This window comes from Eulemur rufifrons, chromosome 16, assembly GCF_041146395.1.
Source record: "Eulemur rufifrons isolate Redbay chromosome 16, OSU_ERuf_1, whole genome shotgun sequence".
Lineage (NCBI taxonomy): Eukaryota > Metazoa > Chordata > Mammalia > Primates > Lemuridae > Eulemur > Eulemur rufifrons.
The window spans coordinates 2,846,330-2,872,887 of record NC_090998.1 but is presented as its reverse complement, the minus strand read 5'-3'; the positions used below and the strand labels follow the sequence as shown (position 1 = coordinate 2,872,887).

At 38.9% G+C, this 26,558-nt stretch overlaps 1 protein-coding gene across 1 annotated transcript in view; it reads right to left on the bottom strand.

Moving 5' to 3' along the window:
- Positions 1-26,558, bottom strand: part of CECR2 (CECR2 histone acetyl-lysine reader) — a 141,312-nt gene that overhangs the window by 37,313 nt on the left and 77,441 nt on the right. The window contains exon 2 of the mRNA XM_069489862.1: positions 13,704-13,798. Coding sequence (XP_069345963.1) covers positions 13,704-13,798 — 95 coding nt within the window. The remainder of the gene's footprint in view (positions 1-13,703; positions 13,799-26,558) is intronic.

Genomic DNA, 26,558 nt, shown 5'->3' with positions numbered 1-26,558 from the left:
AGGCAGGCTGGACCAGACCGGGGAGCCCTTTCTTATTCCAATGTAGAGTAAAGAACACACAGGCACACCAGCCAGACAAACACTGTATGTGTATAAACAGTGCTGCTCTTTGTGCCTGTATCTGTCTGAAAGCCCCTGCTTGTCTCAAAGAATTGCATGTTTCAGATTCCTTCTGAACAGCCCTATTACCCTACTCAGTTTCAATTACATCACTCTTGCTAAAAGTTTTCTTAAGGCATCTCCATGCCACCATAGCCAAGAGATACTTCGGGGCTTACAATACAACACAATTCAGTTTCCTTCTGAATTGTGAAAAGTAGATAAATCTTCTGTCATAAATCTACATCTCTTTTTCTTTTTTAATTTTGGGCTGAGTGTGTTGGCTTACACCTGTAATCCCAGCACTTTGGGAGGCCAAGGGGGAGGATCAGTTGAATACAGGAGTTCAGGACTACAGTGAGCTAGGATTGAACCGCTGCACTCCAGCCTTTCTCTCTCGCTCTCAATCTCTCTTTTTTTTTTTTTTGAGACAAGAGTCTCACTTTGGTTCCCTGAGTAGAGTGCCGTGACGTCAGCCTAGCTCAAAGCAACCTCAAACTCCTGGGCTCAAGCAATTCTCCTGCCTCAGCCTCCCCAGCAGCTGGGACTACAGGCACCACACCCAGCTAATTTTTCTATTTTTAGTAGAGAAATCCTGACCTCAAGCGATCCTCCTACCTTGGCCTCCCAGAGTGCTAGGATTATAGGCGTGAACCACCATGCCCAGCCTACATCTCTTTCTTTTAAACATCAGAAAATAAAGGGAGAAAAACAATTTGAGTGTAAAGATACTAGCCAAAGGTAATTTGACATGAAAGGGCTTCAGGAAGGTACATATCAGGTTTTAATCTTCTATAGGACATAAACCTCTTCAAGAATTTGATTAATACCATATACTCTCTCCCTGCAAAAAATGAACACATAGACAATTTGCATGTACTTTCAGATTTTGCTATTTAAAGGAAGAAAAGTGTAGTCGCATTGTGCTTCTAAAAACTGATGTATATTTGTATTTCTAAATTGCTAGAGTTTAAATTACATAGAACACTGACCGATTTACTCATCCATTCATCTCAGTGCAATTCCCTCCTAATGACTTAAATACCTTCTATCTTTCTGAAATGATTCTGAATTATAATGAAACATTTCATTTAAATATGGTAAACTAGAAGTTCTGAGCACAAAGTCTATTTTCCTTCTTCTTGTCTAGCAAAAATTCCAAATACTCTCAAATGATCTATTTTTCTCATTCATTTTCCATCCTACAAAACAGTAGGAAAGACCACTGGCTATTATTTAGCATCCTATAAGGGAAAAGATAGACCAGCTCTTAATTATCTCTCTTTTTTAATAGAGAGATAGAGAATGAAAATAAGATCAAGTCAGCCACCTTTCCAAAGGCCCAAAGTTAGCCAATTCTTAGAGCCCTAGCAGAGAATTTCTCAGCTTGCTCCAGACATAATAGGTTTCTAATGATGAGACCAATGTTCGTCCCGGAGCAAGCAAGGATGGCAAGACCTGAGTAAAATACTTTAACAAAGATCTCAGTTGGCTGGAACTGGCAGAACTTGGGACTATGCAGGACAACAAATTTCTAATATCTGCAACCCATTTGGGAAGATCACAGATAAAAAGAAGGCTCTTGAGTTCTTTGAGGCGTATGTCAGGGACATGAAACGGCATCCACAGTCTCCTTATAGGAGAGCACTTAAGGCGTGGCATCATGCTTAGCAGAATGGAGACCAAAGGAAAAATAGACTTACGTCTTCCCATTTGTAATAACTATTTGTAAAGCAAATGAAATATACGTACACACAGTTAAGCCAGATTTAACACAAACGCTGGACTAATAAAAAGGTTTTAGTTCCAGTAAAACAGCAAATAAAGAGGTTTTATAATGATATTTGATAAAGCATTTATTCTTGAAGATTATAAAAAGATCCAGGCCAAAATAATTAAAATAACAATTCTTCTCAAGAGCTTTATAATAGCTCCCATATCCAACATACCTAAAACCAACATGATAGCCAAGATAAGTTAAAAATCATGGCTATTTCAAATTAAAGGAAAATATGATCAAGTCAAAATATCTATGAGCAGAGAAAAATGTACATAATACAGATTTTACATGTGTTCTGTTTATGTTGGATAATCAAGAAAAGAATAAAACCAACATACAGTAACATTAAAAATAATAAAACATTTTTTTTTTTTTTTTTTTTGAGACAGAGTCTCACTCTGTTGCTCAGGATGGAGTGCCGTCATGTCAGCCTAGCTCACAGCAACCTCAGACCCCTGGGCTCAAGCGATCTTCCTGCCTCAGCCTCCTGAGTAGCTGGGGCTGTAGGCACCTACCACCACACCTGGCTAATTTTTTCTATTTTAGTAGAGACAGGATCTCGCTCTTGCTCAGACTGGTCTTGAACTCCTGAGCTCAACTGGTCCCCCTGCCTCAGCCTTCCAGAGTGCTAGGATTACAGGCGTGAGGCACCACGCCCAGATGATAAAGGACTTTTTTAATAGAGCTAGATGGGACCGTAAATACTGTTTGTGTGAAGTGGGAAGTCTGAAGTGTCAGGTGTGAAGAGGTATGAAAAGAATTCTGAATAGTTCTGGATAATTTAAAGATGCACATTGTTAGCCCTACAGCTACTAAAATACCCAAGAGTAAGAAGCCAATAGCAGAAATAAAGTGATATACTTAAAAAATTTCATTTAGTCTGAAAGAAAACATTAAAGGACCAACAAAGGAACAGAAAGCAGAAGGAAGCAAAGGGAGAGGTGCTCAATGTTAGGAATATGGGAAACGAAAACCAAAGCCACAGTGAGATGCCACTTCATGATCATTATGATGGCAGATGTTAAAAAGACAGATAATACCAAGTGTTGACCAAGATGTGGACAAAGTGGAACCCTCATACAATGCTGGTGGGAATGTAAAATTATACAGCTGCTTTGGAAAGTCTGGCAAGTTGCTCAGAAAGTTGAAGAATTATTGTATCATCCAGCATTCCCCTCCTAGATATACAGCCAAGAGAAAGGAAACCATGCATCCACACAAAAACTTGTACACAAATAAATGTTTAAAGCACCATAATTCATAATAGGCAAAAAGTAAAAAATGCACAAATGTCCATTAAGTGAGTAAATAAAATGTATACCCACAAAATGGAGTACTATTTGACCACAAAAAGGAATGAAGTACTGATTCATGCTACAACAAGGATAAAACTGCAAAAAATAATAATGCTAAGTGGAAGAAGTCAGATACCAAAGGACATTTACGGTATGATTCCACTTAGAAGATGTATCCACCATAGTCAAATCTAGAGAGACAGCAAGTAGAATAGTGATGCTGGGGATTGGGAGTTAGGGGAAATGGGAGTGACTTCTAATGGGTACAGATGTCTGTTTTGGGGTAACAAAAATGTTCTGTAATTGGACAGTGCTGATGGCTGTAGAATTCTGTGAATACTCCAAAAACCAATGAATTGTACACTTAAAAAATGGACTAAATATCCCAATTAAAAGCAAGACCCTACCATAGGCTGTCTATAAAATATGATTTAAATATAAAAATACAAAGATTAAAATGATAGAAAATGGTATACCAGGCAGAATGAGCATAAGAATGCTGATTCCAATATTAATGAGACAAACCAGATGTGAAGACTGAGTATTACATAATAATAAATGGACCAATTAACCAGGAATATATAACAAAGCTATACATATACATCTAATAACAGGACACCAAAACTGATGAAACAAAAATGGGCAGAACTAAAGGGAGAAACAGATCCACAATCACAGCTAGAGATTTTAATATCTTTTATCATCAATTAATAGATCAAGTAGACAAGAGGAATCAATAAGGAACAGATCTCAACAATACTAGCAACCTGACCTAAGTGACATTTACAGAATATGACACACAAAACTGCAGAATATATACTCTTTTCAAGTGCATGTGGAACATTCACCAAGGTAAACCATATGCTGGGGCATAAAATAGGTCTCCATAAGTTTCAAAAGGTAGAAAAGTCACCAGGTATAAAATCTAAACATTTGGTATTAAATTAAAAATCACCAACACTAAGATACCTTTATTTTGGGTTACAGAAGAAATAAAATAAATTAGAACATGTTTTAAATGATAATGAAAACATCAAAACTTATAGCAAACATTTGAAAGAAATTACATAAACTCTTTCAAGAAAACAGAGCAGAGAACATTTCTGGACCCTTGTGCTGAAACCTTATAAAGATTTGCAAGAATATAAAATTATAGACTAATATACCTCATAAACATTTATGCAAAACCCCCAATAAAATATTAGCAAATCGAGTCCACAATATATAAAAGGGATTACACTTTATCATGCTTAATAGTGAAAGATTGAATGCTTTCTTGCTAAGATCGGGAGCAAAAGTGTGTTATTAAAAGTGTTAGCCACGGCCGGGCGCGGTGGCTCACGCCTGTAATCCTAGCACTCTGGGAGGCCGAGGCGGGTGGATTGCTCAAGGTCAGGAGTTCGAGACCAGCCTGAGCGAGACCCCGTCTCTACTAAAAATAGAAAGACATTATATGGACACCTAAAAATCTATATAGAAAAAATTAGCCGGGCATAGTGGCGCATGCCTGTAGTCCCAGCTACTCGGGAGGCTGAGGCAGTAGGATCGCTTAAGCCCAGGAGTTTGAGGTTGCTGTGAGCTAAGCTGACGCCACGGCACTCACTCTAGCCTGGGCAACAAAGTGAGACTCTGTCTCAACAACAAAAAAAAAGTGTTAGCCAGTACAGTAAGGCAAGAAAAAGAAGTGCAGGGACATAGAATAATGAAAGAAGCAAAACTATTTTTATTTGCAGGCTACATAGAAAATCCTCAAAAATCTACAACAAAACCAGTAGAACAAAAAAATGATCTCAGCAAGATTGTAAGAATAAAGTCAATAGATGAAAATAACTTTGTATTATATATAATAGCAACAAATAGAAAGTAAAACTTTAAAATACTTCCATTTATAATATTAAAAATTATAAAATACTTAAGAATAAATGACAAGATAGCCAATATATTTATGCTGAAAACTACAAAATATTGTTGAAATTAAAGAAGATAGACAAATGGAAAGAGATGTATCATGTTCATGGACTGGAAAACTCATTATCATTTAAGATTTCCATGTGCACTTGCAGACTTTAAAATGCTTTTGGGTAGGGCATAGAATAGGCAAAACAACTAAAAACCGAAACAAGTTGGTGACCTTACACTACCCAATTTCAAGACAAGCTGGTTGTGCATAAAGATAAGACATACGGATCAATAGAATAGGGAAGAGAATCCAAAAATGAACAACATATATGATATCTGTAAGGAAAAAAAAAAAAAAACAAGAACACTGACTTTCTACCTCAAACTATATACAAACACTAACCAAAATGCACCATGATGGCAACTATAAAAAGCTAAAGCTGTAAAACTTCTAAAAGAAAACTTAACACACAAATGGAAAAGGCCACCTACAAACCAGAAAATATTCACAAATCATGTATCTGACAAAGAGCTTATATCCAGAATACATAGAATGCTCACAATTTTTTAAAAAGGTAAACATCTCTAATTTAAAACAAGCAAAAGATGAGCAAATATTTCACAAAAAAAGACAGACAAATGAGCAGTAAGCACAGAAACAAATGCTCAACATCACTTGTCATCAGTGAAATACAAATTAAAACCACAATCAGTTACCACTTTAAACACAACAGAATCAGTAAAATTAAAAACAGCAAACACTGGCAAAGATATGGAGCAAATGGACTGTTCAGATGTTGCCAGTGGAAACATAAACGTTGCAAGTGTTTTGGAAAATAGTTTCACTAGTTTCTTAAAGTCAAACATACTTTTACCATATGACCCCCAGCAATTACCAAGAGAAATGAAAATGTTATGTGCACAAAACATTTGTATGCAAATGTTCACAGCAGCTTTATTCATAATTGCCCCAAATTGGAGGCAACCTAAATGTTCATCAAGTGAACATATAAACAAATTGTGACATCGTTTTCACTAGAATTTAGTGGCCTACTCCCTGCAAAAGGGACAAACCGCCATCTGACACAAACGGCAGTGTGGATGAATGTCACACAGACATTATGCTGACTGGAACAGGCTGGGTGAGTTCATCTCACATTGCGTGATCCCACTCATACAAAATTCTACAACAGGTAAAACTTCATCTACACTGGCAAAGATGAGATCAGTGGTTGCCTGATAAGCAATGTTTGCATGGGGGAGCATGGACTGCAAAGGAAACTTACTGGGGAAATGGAAATGTTTTAATTTCTTGAGTAGAATGGTGACTACATAGTGCATTTATTTGTCAAAAAGACACTGGCCTGGATATCTCAATAAAGCAAAGTTCAAATGAACACATTTAATGGACGTATTGTAATTTCCAGAAAGGTAAAGGATGTTTCTATATAGAGAACAGATGAGACCCCCAAAACACTACATATGTTTATTTTTAACTGACCTCAATCAGACAATCTATTATAAAAAATGCTGGATCCATAATTAATCCTGAAAAAGTAAATTTACAATTTTGATGAATTTCCATTTAGAGTGTGAACCACAAGAAAGCACAATGAAGCACTAATTACTCTGGGGTATATGGAGAACACTATACTAAAGATAAGCTGATAAAAGGAGGAGGAAAATCTTCTGGTGTCAAATACTACAATGAGCATTTAAGGAAGGATATTTTTATACTGCTTAGACCATACATCAAGATAGAGTTTGATTCCATTTTCACTTTGACAACCAAAAGCAAACTAGAAGTTCCTAATTTCCAATTCAGTGCTCAATTATGCCAAGCTACTTCCCAATTAAGAAAAAATATGCTGTTGAAAGATCAACTAGTTAATTTTAAATTTCTGAAGTACTTTTACTGATATAGGCCCATAAAACCAACTGGGCAGATTTGCAATTGGCGAGAATATGGTCATCATCATCACCTGGAACTTACAGGGAATGTAAACTCTCAGGCCCCCAGACCTTTGTGAATTAGATAGCAGTGGGGCCCAGAAACCTGTTTTTTTTTTTTTTTTTTTTTTTTTTTTTTGTTTAAAAACAACCCTCCAGGAGATTCTGGTGTTTCCTAAGGTTTAAGAAACACTATGTTAAAGGCTACCACTTCTGCTTATCCCTAGTTTTAGCCTTCTCCCTAGTTACCAGGTATAATCTTTCCTGAATTGTGTTAAGCATTCCTTTGATTTTCTTTGTAAGTGTTCCACATATATATGTATCCTCACTTACAAAAATAAATCACTGGTAGGTATGTTTCTATGACTTGCTTTATTTGCCTAACATTATTTTTTGCCCTGATTCACCCTGGTCATATACACACCTGTGATGAGGCTGCCCTCAGTTCCTTGAGGCCCCCACCATTCCTAACATGTGGCTTTCCCAGCAGGGCTGCTTTACTTCATTCAAGCTGCAAGGAGAGTCTCTGGAGTCTGATGCAAACATAATCTCAGGAATGACATCCCCTCAATTTTGCCAATATTGTGTTGGTTAGGAGCAGGCCCTGTCCACACACAAGGGAAGGGGATCACATAAAGGCAGAGATGATTCCACAGGATCATGGGGGCTGCCTCGGAGTACAACCGCCACACCATCACCCAAGAAAACACCACCTTACCTTGGCAACAGAATGAACAAATGATAAATGTCTCTCAGGCTTATATCAGCTTTGCTTTGCCTTAGTTTCCTGAGGTAAGAAAATTAATTGTACTAGATGGTAAGGTTCCTTTCATATTTAAGATGCTAGTTCTGAGCTGTAGATTCATTTGAGATTTTAAAAAACCTTTTAAAGCAGAGGTCCACAGATACAATTTAGGTGGTACATGAACTTGGCCAAGAAAGTATTATATTTTTATTTTAATCTAATAACTGAAATTTTACATTTCCTTCAATTATGAATGTAGTCAACAAACCACAGTGATTTTAGTAGTACTTGTATATATTTCACAAGTAACAATCAGATATTTTGACATCAGATAGATACTGCAGATATTGCAAAATAGCATTTATGCTCATCAATACTTGAAGACAGTAATTTTGGGAAATCAGACCCGCTGCCAGAGTATATAATTTAGTGAGTTAATGAAAAAACACAGTAACTATATCAAAAATTTGATTCTTTAATACTTTACTATTTTTCAGTATAATTGGGTTCTGTTGTAATTATTTCATTTTGTGATTTCAAAACATTATTCTTAGATGGGGTTCATCAGTGTGGCAAAGAAGAATAGATCACAAAAGAGTTAAAAATCCTGTTTTCAAGGAAAACCTTTCTATTATACTTAACGTTTCTCTCATTTACAGCATGGGAGCTGGGGGGGGGGAGTAGCTGGAGGTCTAGGGGCCAGATCTGTCCTGTCAATTACTAGCTGTGTAACCTTGGGCAATTTATTCAACCTCTCTGTGCCTCAAATGCCTCATCCTCAATGGATGAATGAGAGGGGACTTTATATTAGAAGGCTGTCGTAGGATTAAATGAGAATTCCTGGAAAGCATTCAAAGCAGTGTCCAGGACACAGGACATGTTGGCTATTATTTCCATAAGGAGACACAGTATTATACTGTCCTGTAAGTGCATAAATCTCAGATTGGAGAGTACAGTTAAAAAGAAATGTGGGTTCCATATCTTGTTTAAAGATTTGATTGAGTTAGTGGAACTAGAATAGTAACCTAGTTAATTTCATGAAAACGGGAGCTGGCAAACCATGGCCTGAGGGACAAATCTGGCCTAACATCTGTTTCTGTACAGCCTGTAAGAATGGTTTTATGTTTCTAAATGGCGGGGCGGGGGGTGCGGGGGGATAAAAAGAAAAATAATATTTCCTGGCATGTGAAAATGATATAAAATTCAAACTTCAGTGATCATAAAGTTCTCATAAAATAGAGACTATCAGTCATCACATATTGCCTGTGACTGCTTTCACACTACAATGACAGAGATGAGCAGTTGCAATATATCATATGACCCATGGCACCAAAAATACAGTCATGCCTTACGTAACAAAAGGGTGAAAAATGCGTCATTAGGAGAGCCTGTTGTTGTGGGAACGCCGTAACAGCGTACTTACACAAACCTAGACAGCACAGCCTGCTACACAAAAGGCTTTATGATAGAGCTTATTAGTCTTAGACTACCAACCTACACATCATGTCACTACCGTAATGAATGCTGTAGGCAACTGGAACACAATAGTAAACATTTGTGTATCTAAACATAGAAGAACTACAGTAAAAGTAAAGACAAAAAATTGTACACTGACACAGGGCATATGCCATGCGGAGAATGCAGAACCAGAAGTTGCTCTAGGTGACTCGGTGAGTGGTGAGGGAATGTGAAGGTCTGCGACATCGCTGTACACTAGTGTAGACTTTTAAAACACTGTATGTACACTTAGGCTACACTAAATCTATAAAAAAATTTTCTTCTTCAATAATAAATTATGCTTAGCCTGCTATAACTTTTTTACTTTATAAACATTTTTATAAAGTTATAAGTTTTTAACTCTTTTGTAACAACACTTAGCTAAAAACACCAACACACTGTACAGCTGTACAAAAATATTTTTCTTTATATCCTTATTCTGTAAATTTTTTTCTACTTAGAAATTTTTTTTTTTTTTTTTGAGACAGAGTCTTGCTCTGTTGCCCAGGCTAGAGTGCCGTGGCGTCAGCCTAGCTCACAGCAACCTCAAACTCCTGAGCTCAAGCGATCCTCCTGTCTCAGCCTCCCGAGTAGCTGGGACTGTAGGCATGCGCCACCATGACCGGCTAATTTTTTCTATTTTTAGTTGTTTGGCTAATTTCTTTCTATTTATAGTAGAGATGAGGTCTCGCTCTTGCTCAGGCTGGTCTCGAACTCCTGACCTCAAGTGATCCTCCCGCCTTGGCCTCCCAGAGTGCTAGGATTATAGGCGTGAGCCACTGCACCCGGCCAGAAAATTTTATTTATTTACTTTTTGCTTTTAAACTTCTTTGTTAAAAACTAAAGACACACACACACATTAGCAATGCCTTCTTTTGGAGTACCTCCTGAAGGACTTGCCTGAGACTGTTTTAGAGTTAACTTAAAAAAAATATTTTTTAAAACAATTTTTTTTAAAAAAACAGCATCTCACCAAGCTGCCAGGCTGGCCTAAAATTCCTGGGCTCAAGCAATCCTCTTTCCTCAGCTTTCTGAATAGCTGGGACTACAGGTGAGCACTACCTCACCTGGCTTCTTTTTTTAATAAGTAGAAGGAATATACTCTAAAATAATGATAAAAAGTATAGTACAGTAAATATATGTTTCTATACATGATAATGTACTGTATACATTATCAAGACTGTTCAAAGGCTTCTCATAATTTCTTTTAATCCCCATAATATTAATAACTTTACTGGGCGTTGTTACTATTCCCATTTTATGGATGCGGCAAGTTATGCACAGAGAAATTAAGTAACCTTATAGGTATGTCTGAGAGCCAGAAAGGGTAAGTATCCACTTATCCAAATTTCTCTTTCTTTAGAATGAGATAAAAGCAAAACTTCAGAGAATAATGACTTGTGCATTCATTCTAACTGCATGTGGATCATCACTGACTGGACAAGACAACTATCACTTCTGGCAACTCCCTTCAGTGAAAAAAGTAAAATAGAGAGTAATGTTCTTTCTTGTCTGGGGGCTCCATTATACACGTGTATTCAGTTTGTGAAAATTCACTGAGCTGTATAATTAAGAAATGTGCACTTTCCTGCATGTATATTACACATCAGCATTAAATGTCCAGAGATCACAGCCTTGGAGCTCGACAAACACAGACTCCTGACCCACAGAAACCGTATGATAACAAATTTGTGTTGTTTTAGGTTGTTATGCTTTGGGGTAAAATTTGGTACATAACAGTGGATAACTCATACAGACACAAGTGTTAACACTGAAAGGAAAGAGAAATGATAATCCTAGAAAATCAAGAGAACCAACTTAAAAAAAAAAATCAAAGCCAGTAAACTGCAAACTCAAGACAGATGAAGAGATATAGTATTCTGTTATTTCAAAAATACTTGTAATGTGAATGTGATTCTAGTCCTTTTAGGTTATAAAAAATTTTATTGGCCGGGCGCGGTGGCTCACGCCTGTAATCCTAGCACTCTGGGAGGCCAAGGCAGGAGGATCGCTCAAGGTCAGGAGTTCGAGACCAGCCTGAGCAAGAGTGAGACCCCCGTCTCTACTAGAAATAGAAAGAAATTATCTGGACAACTAAAAATATATGTAGAAAAAATTAGCTGAGCATGGTGGCACATGCCTGTAGTCCCAGCTACTCGGGAGGCTGAGGCAGTAGGATTGCTTGAGCCCAGGAGTTTGAGGTTGCTGTGAGCTAGGCTGATGCCACGGCACTCACTCTAGCCCAGGCAACAAAGCAAGACTCTATCTCAAAAAAAAAAAAAAAAAAAAAAAAATGTTATTGACCCATAATAGTTATAAATTCTATTCTGAATAGCAACAAAAATTAAATTAGCCAGGTCTGTGTCTGACCTAAATTAATAAAGTTGTAACTTTTTACTGAGTGATATTACGGGCAAAATAAATCTCAATATTGTAAAAATGTCAATTTTGCACAAATTTCTTCACAATTTTATTTGATTTTAGTAAGAATGATAAGGGGATTTCTTTTTCTTTTTTAAGAGACAGGGTCCTGCTCTGTCACCCAGGTGAGATTGCAGTGAAGCAATCATAGCTCACTGCAACCTCGAACTCCTAGACTCGAGAGATTCTCCTGCCTCAGCCTACAGAGTAGCTGGGACTACAGAGGTGAGCCACTATGCCTGTCAGATAAGATTTCTTATAGAACATCACAAAATACTCTAATCATTATCTGGAAGAACTAGCAAGCAGAATTAGTTAAGACCAATTTTAAAAAGAAAGACAAATTAGGGGGACACACGCCCTATCACAGAGGAATCTCCTGTTAGAGGTAACAGCCCATATGAGAAGGCTTAGTTTACAAATCACTTTCTCACACCAAGTTATATGTCTGTTGACAGACTATTTTTTACTTCTAAGGACTTACTGCTGTAAGTGTATATAATTTGTAATCACATGATTACAGTGATTACTAGTGGACTTCCTCATCCCACCCCAGTACAGTAAACTCTATGAGAACAAGGACAGCGTTTGTCCTGCCAGCACCTACTCGCCCGTGTCCAGAGAGCCGACTAGGATTATGGAACCAGGTGCCCTCATGCACTGATGGTCCAAGGATAAATGGAACCACCTCTGTGGTGGGAAGCCTGCCATTTTACTTTAAAAAAAAAAAAAAAAAATTATAACCAGGCATTTCTTTTGACCAAGCAATGGCAATTCCATAAACTTACACTAAGAAGATAAAAGTTTGCACACCTAGTGAATTCTACATAAAGCTATGAATCATGTTTATAATGGTTAAAAGCGAGACATAACTGTCAACTACCAGATTGGATTATCTGACAATCACAATTAGAGAAAAGTTGATTATAAGAAAAATGATTACTAGAATGAAAAAAATTCCAGATATTCAATGTGAAATTACACACAGTACAAATACAACAGTACTTAAAAAACACATAAACTCCCAAGTCTACATCCCAAATAGAAAATGGAAAAAAATATACTACAATTTATTTTACTTGTATTTGTATTTATAAATACAACCTGAGTATTCTAAGGGGAACAATCGTTCTTTTGAGTCCAGGAGCAATAACGCTCCCCTAAGGAGTACAGACGTCCATCCTGAGAAAAGCGGCAGTTAGTCCATCTTTCTTACCTTGTATGTAAGTTCATTGCACATTAACATTGGGTATACTCTCCTAGCCCCAACAGATTAAATTCATTAGAACAAAAATATTTGAGCTATCGTCTTTAACTCTCCAAAAAATATAAACCATCTGAGGGCAAGAGACTGGGAAACTTGTTGTGTCTCTCCTGTTTTTGAGTTTGCCTTGTACTTCTGTTCTGTTTAGAAATGTAGCAAAGAAAACGCATATACCAAGTTAGGGTGAAAACAAGGGGAGAGATCATATCAGGAAGCTCCTTTATTTGTCCACATAGATGAAATTTTGGTCCAGGTTTCTATACATCTCAAAGGTACTGGAGAGCGGTGTACTTGGCAGTTACAGGGTAAGGGAGCCTAGAGGCTCCAAGCTAATTATGCTGCTACTGCCAGTTGTGTGAACAGCAGAAGACACTCAACTGGCAGAAAGGTAGTAAAATCTATTTTAATTTGTTAGGCAATATTTTACCAATAACACAACCAAAACTCAGAAAAAGGCACATATTAAGAGGAAGAAATTCTATACTCAAATATGTTAGCTGGTGTAGCCAAGAGTAAGTGATACACATATAAGAGTAAAATAAACTCAAGGATTTTAACAGAATAAAAACTCAACTGCAGAATGAGCCAAACACAGGGCTTAGCCTGAGAATCTATTCGTATGTGCTCAGCCTACACTGTTACGTAATGGCTGATGGTCAGTTCTGGTTTGTCATAGGAAACAGGAAACATCACTATGACTAGTTAATTAGTTCCCTGTGCAAGAAACACTTCGTAAAAGTCAGGATTACTCACGTGATATCCCTTCGTTGATAGCAGCCCTGAAGCAAGCAGGCAATCAGGTCACTGATAAACTCCACATCATCTCTGTGAAGAGCTGCTTCTAACTCCTGAGGGAAGGGAGAAGGAGAGACGGACACTGAGAAATTAAACAGAGATTTCTTAAAATCCACCTGCTCCTCACCACCACCACCACCACCACCACCACCACCACAAGTCCCAAGCAACTGAATGGTCAGTGTAGCAGAAGGACTCGCCTGGGATCAACTCTCCCTTCCCTCCCACAGTCATGGCTAGAGAGCAACTGAGTTCAGCTTTTTGTTTTTTCCCTGGGATTATTTCTCCCATTGCTGTTTACCAAGCCCCATTCCTTTTACCTGCACACTAGAAGAAACACAAATATTTCTTTTTTATAAAGCAATGCTAGTTTCATAATCAAAGAGCTTAACTCTGACTATATAATAAAGTATAAATATAAACATGCTGTATTGCTCTCTTTTTTAATGGCAAGAGAAAATAAAGGAGCAATCATGTAACTGATTATAAAGTATTCTTCATTTCCTAGTCTCTATAGAAAAACCATCTATAACAGCTTTAAAGAACCACTGTATTTTGAACTAAACAGCACTGGTAGTAAGCAATATGGCAATTTTCATTTTGGAGACACTATGACCAATGACAGGAGATTGCTAGAACTAAGATTAATCTCACATCATCTGGAGAGAAATGAGGAAATGTCTATGTTAATGGTCTAATCCTAGGTGAGATGCATTTGCATTCCTTAGGGTTCAAGCAGGCAATGTAAAGATTTCACTAGTCTCAGCACAGTATTCTACAAAGATTAGTTTGGACGGGGCCATTAGATAAAAAGTGAAAAGTAGGAAACTTTAGGTGATCCTATTTCTCTCAACACCTCAAAACAAGCAGATATTTTATGAGATGACAGAATATTTTCTAAGTCATCAAGTCTTACTACTACTGTTTGCCTGCATTCTTTGAATCAGAATGCTATGTTCTGCATGCAAACCATTTCCCAAGAGTCTGCTACACGTATGGTTTGACCACCTCATAACCAGATCCAGGATTCACAGGAAAATCATGTTTGAGAATCTTAAGGGTTCTGAAAGTAGAGGAGATGTGCAAAAGATGTACCTTCTGATAGTAACATCAATATGTGGTAGTTTATGCTAAAGAATGTATTCTACTTCTGGGATGAGATTAATAAAGTTCCTTTGTAAATTATTTTAATTGTTCCATTTATTATTTTATTTTGTTATTTCACTTTTTAAAATTCCTAAGCTTGGAAATGGTCACTCTAAAAAAACTTCACAGGACAAAAAATTGCTAAGCATAATAATAACTGGCACAAACTATAAACTATTAATAATACTCTGAGGCAGGTTCAACTAAAAAGGAAGGGGTCCCATGTCGCCTTGAAAGCTCAGATAGATGAATACTCGAAATTCAGAGACAAGGCTCAAGCCTGAAAACATTTTGCTTGTCTTAAACACTAACCTCGGAATTGCTAACACATGTATGGCAAATGTTCTTATTCTGATATTATCTTATTAATTCCAGTGGGCAGACTTCTTCCCTACATTCCAGTTATGGGTTACTCAGAAAAATAAGAAACCTCACCAATCAGAATTAACAAGGATTTTATCTATAATTAGCCAGAATTCATTCATTCAACAAATATTTAGTGGGTACCTACGCTATGCAAGATAATACAGTACTTCCTAAGTACTAGGGAGCTTAATTTACTTAGGGGAGCTAAAACGGTACAGAGAATAAAAACGAAGTAACAAGTATTCTTCGGTATGGAAGTGGTGCTATGGGTGCTATTGGAGTTGCGAGGAGATTTCACAAAGGTGGCGGAAACTGAGATGAGAAAACTGTGACTGCGTGACAACAGGGGAGGCAGGGCGCATAACCGGGTGCAGGGGCAACACAGCAAAGGCGCCAAGAGGCTGTGAGGTTCAGTTAAGTATTACGTGAAGGGGAGTAATGTGAGCTAAGACTGACAGCCGATACTGGATACCAAGCTGTTGAGTTTGGCCTTTCTTTGGAGGACAGTGGAGATCCACTACAGTTTATTTTTGTAGAGGAGAGGCAGTGAGATGCATCTAGCTGCCGTGTATGTAAGATGAATTCTAGCGGCACAGAGGGTGGGGGGAAATGTCTGCACAGGCAACAGTGCAGGAGAAAGGTTCTGAAGGACTCACTGAAAAGGGAAAGAGCAGGACCTCACAGGAGTAAACAGGCAAGTGAAGATTTGAATGGCTCATATTTTAAGCCTGGTCACTGGGGCAAGACTCCAAAGTAAACTGGAATTATGACAGAAGTTATTAATAAATCCTTGAAGCAAAAAGTCCCAGGCCACTTCGTTTGATAGACAAGCCAGAATCACTGAATGCTAGAGCTGGAAGGTAAATTTAAAGATAAAGAAACTACGTCCAGAAAGGCTAGTGACTTTTTCCAGGGCACTCAGCAAATCTGTGACTGAGCCAAGTGAAACCCAGGCCCCCAGTCCAGTGTTCTGCCCCCAGAAGCTGCTGCTGTCTATCTAGAAAGGCCTGATGGCATCAACAACCACAGTCACAACCCAACCATTCTCTGTTTTCTCTAAGCCATCACGTGTCCTTCTCCCTAGGGAGAAAGCCCCCCGACCCCCAAATCATGCTGTAGTCCCTGACAAGAAAAACTTTATCTCCAAAGCCCTCCTTGCCAAGCTCCACCTTGCTGTCCCCTCCAGCGGCTTTGCCATCATTGCAGCACCCACACATTTCCACCAGTCCTCGCTCTGCCCTCTTCTCCACCTGGGGACATTAAGAGCACAATGTGATTCTCGATTAAAGGTGCTGTGATCTGCACTAACTCATGTCTTCTAAGGTTTTTAAAGAACAGAAGTGACAAATTAAATGATAATAAAGACCACATTTGAGGAGACGAGGTAAGAACCGGGAGGCTGTACAGAAAGAAGAGGGGACTGCAAGAAGTTTGTCACAGGATCGACATGGCCCCTGCTTACTCTACGGTTTCTAGGAAACCCAGTTACCTTTCTCTTCCATCTCTGCCTTCAGCCCACAGACACGCTCTTCTGGTTTTTCCTGTCACTGCCAGAGGCAGGTTCTAGCTGCCTGGGTAGCCAGAAAACTGTTCTCTGAGGACGCGAATCTAAATGTTTTCTGTGCTGTAGCAACAGCATCACGAATGCCCTTTCTGCTCCTTACAACACAACAGTGTCAGTTTCACTCACCTTCTCTACATAAGCTGCTTATGAGAAAGAAAAATTCCTGTCTTCTTCTCTGTGGCCCTTCCTATAACATTAGCACAGAATTTAGCAAATATTAACAGTAGGTGGTCAAATAATTCAACAAAAAAATATAGTACACCTACTATTTGTCAGTTTCCAGGGATACAATGGTGAATAAGAAAATCCCAGTATTATTACAGGAAGGAGGGGGGGAGGGAGGGAAGAAATGTTAACATGTTGCCAGAAAAGGGAAATTCTTCTGGTTTTTTATCTAATGTATTCACTGCTGTCTCCCCAGCAACTAGAACATTGCCTGATGCACAGTAGACATTCAAATATTTTCTTGACCAAATGATAGCAAATACTTATAAGAGTATGTGATACATGCTATATTAAAAATACAAAGTGATATGGGAAAACTAAAGAAACTGAGGAATATGTGGAGTAAGACTTTGCCAGGGAGGTAAGATTTGAGTGGGGCCTTGAAGGGAAGAATGGCACCAGGGAGAGGAACAGTGAGAACAGTGTGAAGGTTCACAGCAAGTGTGGGAAGCACCAAGTGCTGATGAGAGACACTAGACGAGGGTGGAAGGCAGGTTAAGTCTGGGCCCTTCAGAGGACCTGGTCTGAAAATCACACTAAAGAGAGTGGATGTCACCCCTCTGTAACTTTTTAATCCCTGCACCTGGATTTTCAAAAATCCCCATGGGTGGTAGAGACAGGAGACTGAATGTGAGAGATGCATAAAGATCAATACTGATGATGTTCTAGTTCCTATGTGGAAACTATTTTCACAGATGATATTACTTATAAATGAATGAATAAGGCAAAACATTCAGAGATCAATGATGAGACTGTAATGAACCAAGGATTAAACTTAATAAAATCTGTGAACAAGGGGTTTATATTTTTTTAAAAAAGAAGAGAACAAAAAGTTATTACTATGTTTTCTGCCTGCCTTACTAACCAGGTTTCACTGCTCATTCAACCTAGTTTTCTTGACAGCATTAGCAGAAACTGGGACTAACATTCCTATAAATTACACAATCTTGTTCTTTAACCCAGCTGTGGTGGGTAGGTTAAATGGGATTGGTAGAAACTTCTCCCCGGTGAATCTGGGTTTGCTTTTTCAAGCAAAGCCATGATTTAGTGAGTTAGCAACTGGGGAAAGTTGTTAAATAGAAGAGTAGAATATCAGGGATGTTGAACTGGCTGAACAGCTTTGAATGGTCTCTCAAATGACACAAGTATTGAGAGGAACTTTGCATCACATATAAAATACCCCAACCACTCTCCCTTGCCTACCATTTTCCCCACTCCACCATCCTTGGAAAATAGTAACTAACTCATAAAGACAGTAAGAAAATGGGTTTCAAAATATAAAACTGCACTATAAATATAATTCTATGATATTATGCTTCATATATCAGAAGCTACCTGGAAAACCTACCCCCAAATTTGCAGGCTCAAGCTAACTTTCAAGACGACAAAGTTATCAGTGAACTTTCTCCCTCTAGCTCAGCAGAATTTAAAATCCAGAATCAATAAAGATTAGAACTCATATAGGTGACGAATCCCCTGGAGAGCAAAGCCTTCTCTCTTTCCCCTTAGTAACTGTAAACCCCAGAAGTTTGTATCCAGTGGATAAACCAAGGCATAGTAAGTAATACAATCCTCTTTTTGCCACCCTGTGGTGAAATACAGAGTAAGAATTTTATAGAAAAACAGCAAAGAAGAAAAGAAACAGGAAAGCTATTTTTAATCCTGGCAAACAAAAGAACTGGCCAATCAGTTAAAATTTTTATGCATTGTTTAATAGGTATAGAGGTTCAGATTTGGAAGTTTGGAAGATCTATTTTACAACAATGTGAATATATTTAACATTTCTGAAATTATATACCTAAAAATGGTTACTACAATTAAAAAAAATATTTTTGACATTAAAAGTGTCTACCTCCAGGGGTGGTTGTAATGATTAAATGAGGCAATGCTGTGCCTGGCACATAGTAAATGCTGCATAAAACGTTAACAGTACAATTATTTCATCTTTCTTACAATGATAGTTCATGGGAAAAGAACAAAGACTGTAAATGGATACAAAGTGTTCTTTTCAAAATTTGGAGAAGGTTTCCGAATAGAAATTCAAATTCTTTTGATACATGGCCTGCAGTGTTAATGCACCAATAAAACTATCTCCAAGAACTACCTGGAAATCCAGGTTACTACTTACAAAGCTTTACTACTTAAGATTTCAACTCAGAGTTTAAATCTTAGATTAGGACAATCAGAGACTCTACTAAAAATCTCCACCCCAGCCTTTTTTTTTCTTCTCACTTTCTCTCCTCCCCTTTTGTATTTCCTTTTCACTGTGAGCATTGAGCTGTGAGCACAGAAATCTGAACTTTGCCAAGATGCTCTGGGACAGAAGAGGAAGGCGGAAAAAAAACAGCAGAAAAGGCAGCTAATCAGCATAGAGAAGGGAGACCCCGTTACTACTGCTTCTCTGCAGCTTCAGAGAGTAGCTGAAGGGAGTAACAGGATTTGCCGCCTTTGCAGCTGGCATCACAGTTCATTAGGGAAAAGTCTGTTCAACATCCTTCCACCTTCTCTACCCTCAAGAACAAACCCTTCGAGTCATGCAGTGGCTGCTGGGAAAAGAACTCAGAACTGAGCATGGAGAACAGCCTAGCCTCTCATAGGCAACGGGAAAGAGCAGAACAGGGCCTTTAACATACATCTTAGAAAAGTGCTTACCGTGCTTCACTTTAAAAAAAATCCTGCCTGTCTAATAAACAAAGATAATTCCCAGAATGGAGACAGTCAAATGCCACAGAATATTACTGAATTCCTTTAATGTAACCCCATAACCACCCACTTAACACATCTTTTCTTAAAGCATTACAAGTACTTTTTCTTGTTTGACACATTCCTAATCCCTATAGAAATTTTCTTTAATCTTCTGCTAAAGAAAGTAGTAAAGAGAGAAAAACTTGCTTTTCTCCAACTTCCGAGTAAGGATCAAGATCATAGATCTGCACCACTGCCATGCGGTCACTATAATTCCTTTGAGTTTATTTAAGGAGGGGAAAATGTCTAAAGAAAAAAGTCATGTTTGTTGTATTTGATTTTAGAAGTTTACAAATCTTCCTAATTTGCACAAGGACCAACTACTATGCAGTAGTAGATCTGGCTTCTGTACAGGACCCGGAACTCCGCTTACACAAAGGAGATGCAAAGCAGGCCCTCTTGAAGGACTATCCCAGCTGCTATCCAAGAGAGAATGCCTGGAGTGTGGGCTCAGAATAGAAAGAGAAAAAAAGCACACCAGCCTCCAGAAGGCACCTCTGACTTTGGCAGCTGATGCTTTCTAACTTGGTGTAAATTAATTTAATCCCAAAGGCATACCCCATGCCAATTTAGACTGTAAAGTATAAATCAGCTGAAGTGGGTATAATGGTGAGGGACCTGAAGCCAGCTACATAACACTTTCAGGTGGCCAAGAGATTGAGCCCAAGAGTCCCCAAAGGCCAGCCAGCTCTGCACTGCTGCCCTGCTGCAACCACACCGCTCCTCGACCTTCCATCAAACAGCTGTGTCACTGGCTAAGAAACGAAAGGAGACCAAAACACCACGTCCCCTCAAATATGACTGCAACTCTAAAACGTTACGTTAACTGGAAAATACTAATTATACCAATAAATGTGTAAATCTAGAATATGATTTTCTGAGAATGTGTAAATTACCAAAACTGGCTCCAGAAGTTAAAAAAAAAAGGCTAAGAAGAAGTTCCATGGGTCTTCTCCCACAAGAAAATGCCCTTATAAACAATTTCTGAGCACCAAAAACGCTGGAAAGCTTCCGATGTTCTGGGAATGCACGTCCAGCATACTGGACAAGCAGAGCCATGCAGAAAAGAAATCTGGAAGAGCAGGTTTTCGACAGACCATACACAGCCTCAGACACCAGATCAAGTCCTCTGGACTTCACTGCTTAGACCAAGGTTTTCCAATTAGAGCACGGGTGTCCCCTGGGTTCCACAGTGTGTGGTCAGAATACAGGAGACCACAAGGTAAAGATGGCACAGGTTCCTAGACAGTTAGACTTTGACTTTGTTTTTTATTGTTGTTGCTCGCTGTTTGGGAAGACATTTTTAACTCAAATATTTGCATGACTTTCAAAGATAAAAATAGGAGACTCTATCAGAGAATTATGTTTGGAGCTACTTCAGACTATAGCTCTAGGTCTCTGAGGTTATATAATCATCATTCTCTGCCATAAGGAGCTCACTGCTGAATTAGCTGGAAATTGTTTCAGGTCGCTGGGAGTTACCAAAGACTTGAACAGGAAAAAGAAAGAATCATCAAACCTGCAGGACAAATAGTTAGGGAGAGAGACTGGAAAGTGAGAAGAATCCCTGGTCAGTCCAGGAAGAGGTGATGGGGCCAATGCTAGAGAGATGACAGTGGAAAGGGAAAGAATGAGATGAAAGGAAAGAATCTCAGAAGCAGAGTCAACAGGGTTTTGCAACTGCAGGCGAAGAAAAAAGAATGAGGAAATTTTAGATATATTTTAATCTAGCTCCCCCCCCCCAAAGGTTTTACGGTCTTTAATGGATAAATAAAAACAAGGAAGATAAGAGGCTGGGGGAGTGGCAGAGATAACAAAGAATGATGCTAGAGATAAGGTCCTAGAAGTCTGAAGTGGGACATAACCTTGCAGTGTTCCAAGTCCAGTTGTTCATATCTGACTGTGTCCTGGTTTCCTGATGAATTGCGAAAATGTGCATACACAGAAAATTTTACATACAATTTCAGGGTGTGTGCATCTCTGAGTGTGGTAGGTTCCTATGATTGAATCAATTCAATCAGTTCACCATCTTACGGACCTGTGACAGGGGGTGTCACACAAGTGGAAAGGCAGCCCTGGCATCTGAAGACACACTATGTGCCAGGTTCAGTGTTAAACGCTGGGGGTGCGAAGAAGAAAAAGAGAACCTTGCCCTCAAGTAGCATAAAATCTAGCAGGGAGGACAGGCACAAAACAATGATATGTTCAATTCAATAGGAGGGACACCACAACAGAGGCACAGTCAAAATGCTGCTAGGGAGATTAGCAAAGGCTGAGGATCACCAGGGACCAGCAGATGCACACACAGAAGACAACAGCAGCAAGGTGCTCAAGTAAAATGTAGTCACTTCTATGAATGAAATATTAAAAAGATTAAAATTTTATAATAAATTGTGTCTAAATCCCTGGTACTTTTACTGAGGGGCATTGTGTGTCAAAAAACAAAATAAAAAAGTAAAAAACCCAAAAACAAACAAAGGAAGGAATGAAATAAAAAAAAAAAAAAAATCAATCCCTGGTACTGCCCAGTACCTCCACAGAGTGGGTGGTCATGGTGTCCACCAAGAAAACTGAAAGAAATTAACTATCGGGAGGCGAGCAGTCGAAAAGATGAATGTGTGACTGAAGATTTTCAGAAATGGGTGAAATCCGCTCAGGAAGAAATCTGGAAAGACCAGAGAAGATATAATCAAGAAAAATTGAATTCTCATTGAAAAAACAAAGTTACAATCAAAAGGGGATAAACTGTATGCTATCTATAATGGGAAATGGGTCCCAAGACAAAGAATATCCAACCCGGTCCTGGGGGAGAGACACTGATGACACTTTGTTGTGGGGCAGGAATATTTCATCAGCCCTGGGAGAACATATCCCCACAAAACCAATTCATTGTCTTCTGATTCTCACCTCCTGGGTTAGCACATTTAGCACGTGCGTTTATCAGAAGGGACGTGTGTGCGTGGCAGGTGCGAATATGAGGGCCATGCAAGTTTACTGCTATGGTCTCAGTGTGGCCCCGAAGTCCAAGTGTTGGAAACTGAACCCTCAATGCCACAGCGTAGGGAGGTCAGGCCTAACAAGAGGTGATTAGGTCATGAGGGCTCTGTCCTCACAAATGGATTGATGTCCTTATCATGGGAACGGATTAGTTATTGAAAAAGTAGCTTTGTTATAAAAGGTTTTCTGGCTCCCTCTTGCTCACTGGCTCTTACCCTCTCTTGCCCTTCTGCCTTCTGCCATGGGATGGCACCGCACGGCAGCCCTCGCCAAATGCTGGCAGCCTCATATTGGACTTCGCAGCCTCAAGAACTGTGAGAAATAAATTTCTCATCTTTACAAATTACCAGGAACACCCATCCTATTTTATAGAATAAGATGTTGCCCAATTAAAAAAAAAAAAAGAATTCCCCAGTCTGTGATACTCTGTCATGGCAACACAACGAGGACTAAGACAGTTACCTATTCAATTTTAAATACACAAAATGTCATTCTGAGACTGGGGGCCTATGAATGTAAATAAGTTTATAAACCTACAAAGGTGAGGGCCAGACTCGGTAATCTAAAAGCAATCACAATAGAGCAAGACACAGACTAAACAGGCATGGAGTAGATGGACTGTGTTAAGAAAGGGACTGCCAAAGCAGCACTAAAACAGAACATACAATACATAGACAAAAGATCTCAACCAGGTAAGATTTTTAAATACAGTTCCCTTATCACTAAATCTTAGAACAATCAAGATGTCCTAAAGTTATGTAGAATAAATGGAAATCAAGTAGCCTGCTTTTTCAGAATCACCGCAATCCACACTGGCTTTGTTCTGGACATAGAGAAGAATTGCTTTTGCCCAAAAAACTAAACGCCCTGGGTGTTCAGCCATAACACAGAGCATACCTCTCCGTTCCTTATGCCTTTCTTTCTCCTAAATGCAAAATAGCAGGTAAATCATTAATTTATATTTGTGTAACTATTCTGCCTCTCACAACCATGACTATGAAATGCTCTCTTTTACCCAAGGTATCTCCATTTTCTTTTAGACTCCTTGAAAGATCCCACCACATGAGCCCATACATTACCTATTTTCAGTAAGATGTTTAAACAACAACAAAACGGCATATTCCTCTTTCTTCCACAAACCCTTCTGTATTTTAAGTACCTCTACAGCAAAAACAAAAGACAAGCCCCAGTTTAAAAGTTTACAAAAGACTACTGCCCTCCTGCTCCCTACTTCTAGCAATAAGAACCTAATTAATGTCTCTCTTCTAAGAAACTGCTTCTTGGACAGTCTACAGACCATACACAAAGAAGAACAAGTTTCACATCAGTTCATGGTCTCTTAAAAGATCATATAAATTCTCAGCAGTCCTCTTTCTGATAACCCATGGGGGAGTATAGAACACAGAGCAGAAGCTAACTCCTCTAGATTGGTTTGGTTCTCATCCTCATTCTTTATCTTCATTATCATCAATGACAAAGCAGCTTACAAGACAGAAGGGTAGGTTCCAGTAATGTATGCACTTCTGGATTTTCTGCAAAGAGATGTAAGGATTGGTGTCCACTATTCAAAACACTGAGTGGACAAGGTTAGAAACCAATATTACTGCCTTGAGGACTTTTGGCTTAGAAATTTCCTATGGTTACAGATTTTTAAGGGTAGGACAGACAAACAGTTGATTTTTCATGCTGCATTCTGTTATGACTATTTTCCTCTTACTTTTACAGATCTTCTAACACAGATTTCATAAAGCAAAAACTCTCGGCTCCACTCCTCAAAGTTTCTGTCAGTAGCTCTGGAAAAGAGGTCCAAGACTCCTCCCCTCACCTCTTTTTTTTTTTTTTTTTTTGAGACAGAGTCTCCCTCTGTGGCCCTGAGAGCGCAGTGGCATCATCATTGCTAACTGCAACCTCAAACTCCTGGGCTCAAGCCTCCTGAGTAGCTGGGACTACAGGCGCCTGTCACTATGCCTGGCTAATTTTTCTATTGTTTTTTAGTAGAGACAGCATCTCACTCTTGCTCAGGCTGGTCTCGATCTCCTGAGCTCAAGCAATCCTCCTGCCTCAGCCTTCCAGAGTGCTAGGCTTATAGGCGAGAGCCAAGACTCTCTTTTTTTTTTAGCATGCAGGGTGAATGAATCTGATGATCGGCTGGACCTGGGAATCACTACAGTGAGTAACCACCAGACTCAGTCCCTTTCCCCTTGCTCATCCCTTAAGAATCTTACTATCCTGTCTTAAGAGTTTAACTAGCATCTATCTCTAAATATTACTCAAATGTAGTTACCCAGCGGAAACAGATTTAACTGTTGTTCCAATTTTTTATTGGTCTTTCCATAGAGGATTATGGTTCTTATCATCGCTGACATCGGACTTGTTCATATGACTTGCTTATGAAAATTGCTTTGGCCAGTGAAACATGAATGGAAGCAGTATGTGGCACCTCTGAGCAGAAGCTTAAGATTATCACATTGTTCCAGTGTAGCTCTTTTCCCTTTATCCCAAATAAGAACTGCTCCTTTAACCTAGACAACAGAAGGAAGACAACTAAGAGCAGCGCCAAGTGCTGATCCTGCCAAGAGCTGATCCGCAAGAGATGTTAAACATGAACCCCCTCCCCCCAAATCATCTTTTTGTGGCTGCAAACTACTGAGCTTCTAGGGCTAATCATTACTGTGGTGTAACCTTGCAAAAGCACATACCGGCATGGAGGAGAGAAAAGCTGAATGCAAACAAAAAAACACAAAAGGTTTTAAATAACAACAGCAGTTACCAGTTGGGGACATACAGGAGGCTTACATTCATTAGCTCATTTACCTTTCAAAGTAGGTATTAATATCACCATTTTACAGATAAGGAAATCATGGGCTGAGGCAAAGAGTTTTCAGCAAAATTATCTTCCACAAAACAGAGGTATCTTCAGTGTAAACGCTTACCAAACTTCTATTATAAGATGCTCAATTATTTTATTTTTGGGTAACAGAAATTTGGGTGCTTATAGAAATTAAGGAAAAGATAATAAATACCTTGAAACAACCTCAATCAACGCCAGTTCTGGATGCTTACAGAGGTGACTGGATTCAATCCATTTTATTTCATTTTATTTTTTCATGTATTTTTTTTTTTTAGGGACAGGGTCTTGCTGTCTTGCCCTGGTTGGAGTGCAGTGGCCTCCCAAAGTGCGTTCGGCATGAATCCATTTTAAAAGAAAGGAAAAAACCTATCGAGTGATTAAGTGAATGCTCTCAGGGTATGATATCAATGACAAGTATTATACTATCATTGTAAAAGTCACTTTAAATAGAAACATTTAAGCATTTATGTTGTAATGATCATGAATACACACGTACAGAGCAACTGAAAAATCAAACCATCCACTGTTAAATGAACAGGCACATGTGATGGGGGATAAATTTTTTCAGAAAACATTGTCAGCAGATTCAAAAACTTAAGACAGAAGTGAAGTTGAAGCTCTCTAGAAAACTGTACTTTGGGGCCGGGTGCCATGGCTCATGCCTGTAATCAGCACTTTGGGAGGCCCAGGAAGGAGGATAGCTTGAGGCCAGGAGTTCAAGACCAGCCTAAGCAAGAGTGAGATCCTGTCTCTACAAAAAAAATAGAAAAATTAGCCAGGCATGGTGGTGTGCATCTGTAGTCCCAGCTATCTGGGAGGCTGAGGTAGGAGGATCACTGGAGCCCACCAGTTTGAGGTTGCTGTGAGCTACTATACTCTAGGGCGGGCAACAGAGTCTCAAAAAAAAAGAAACCCAAAA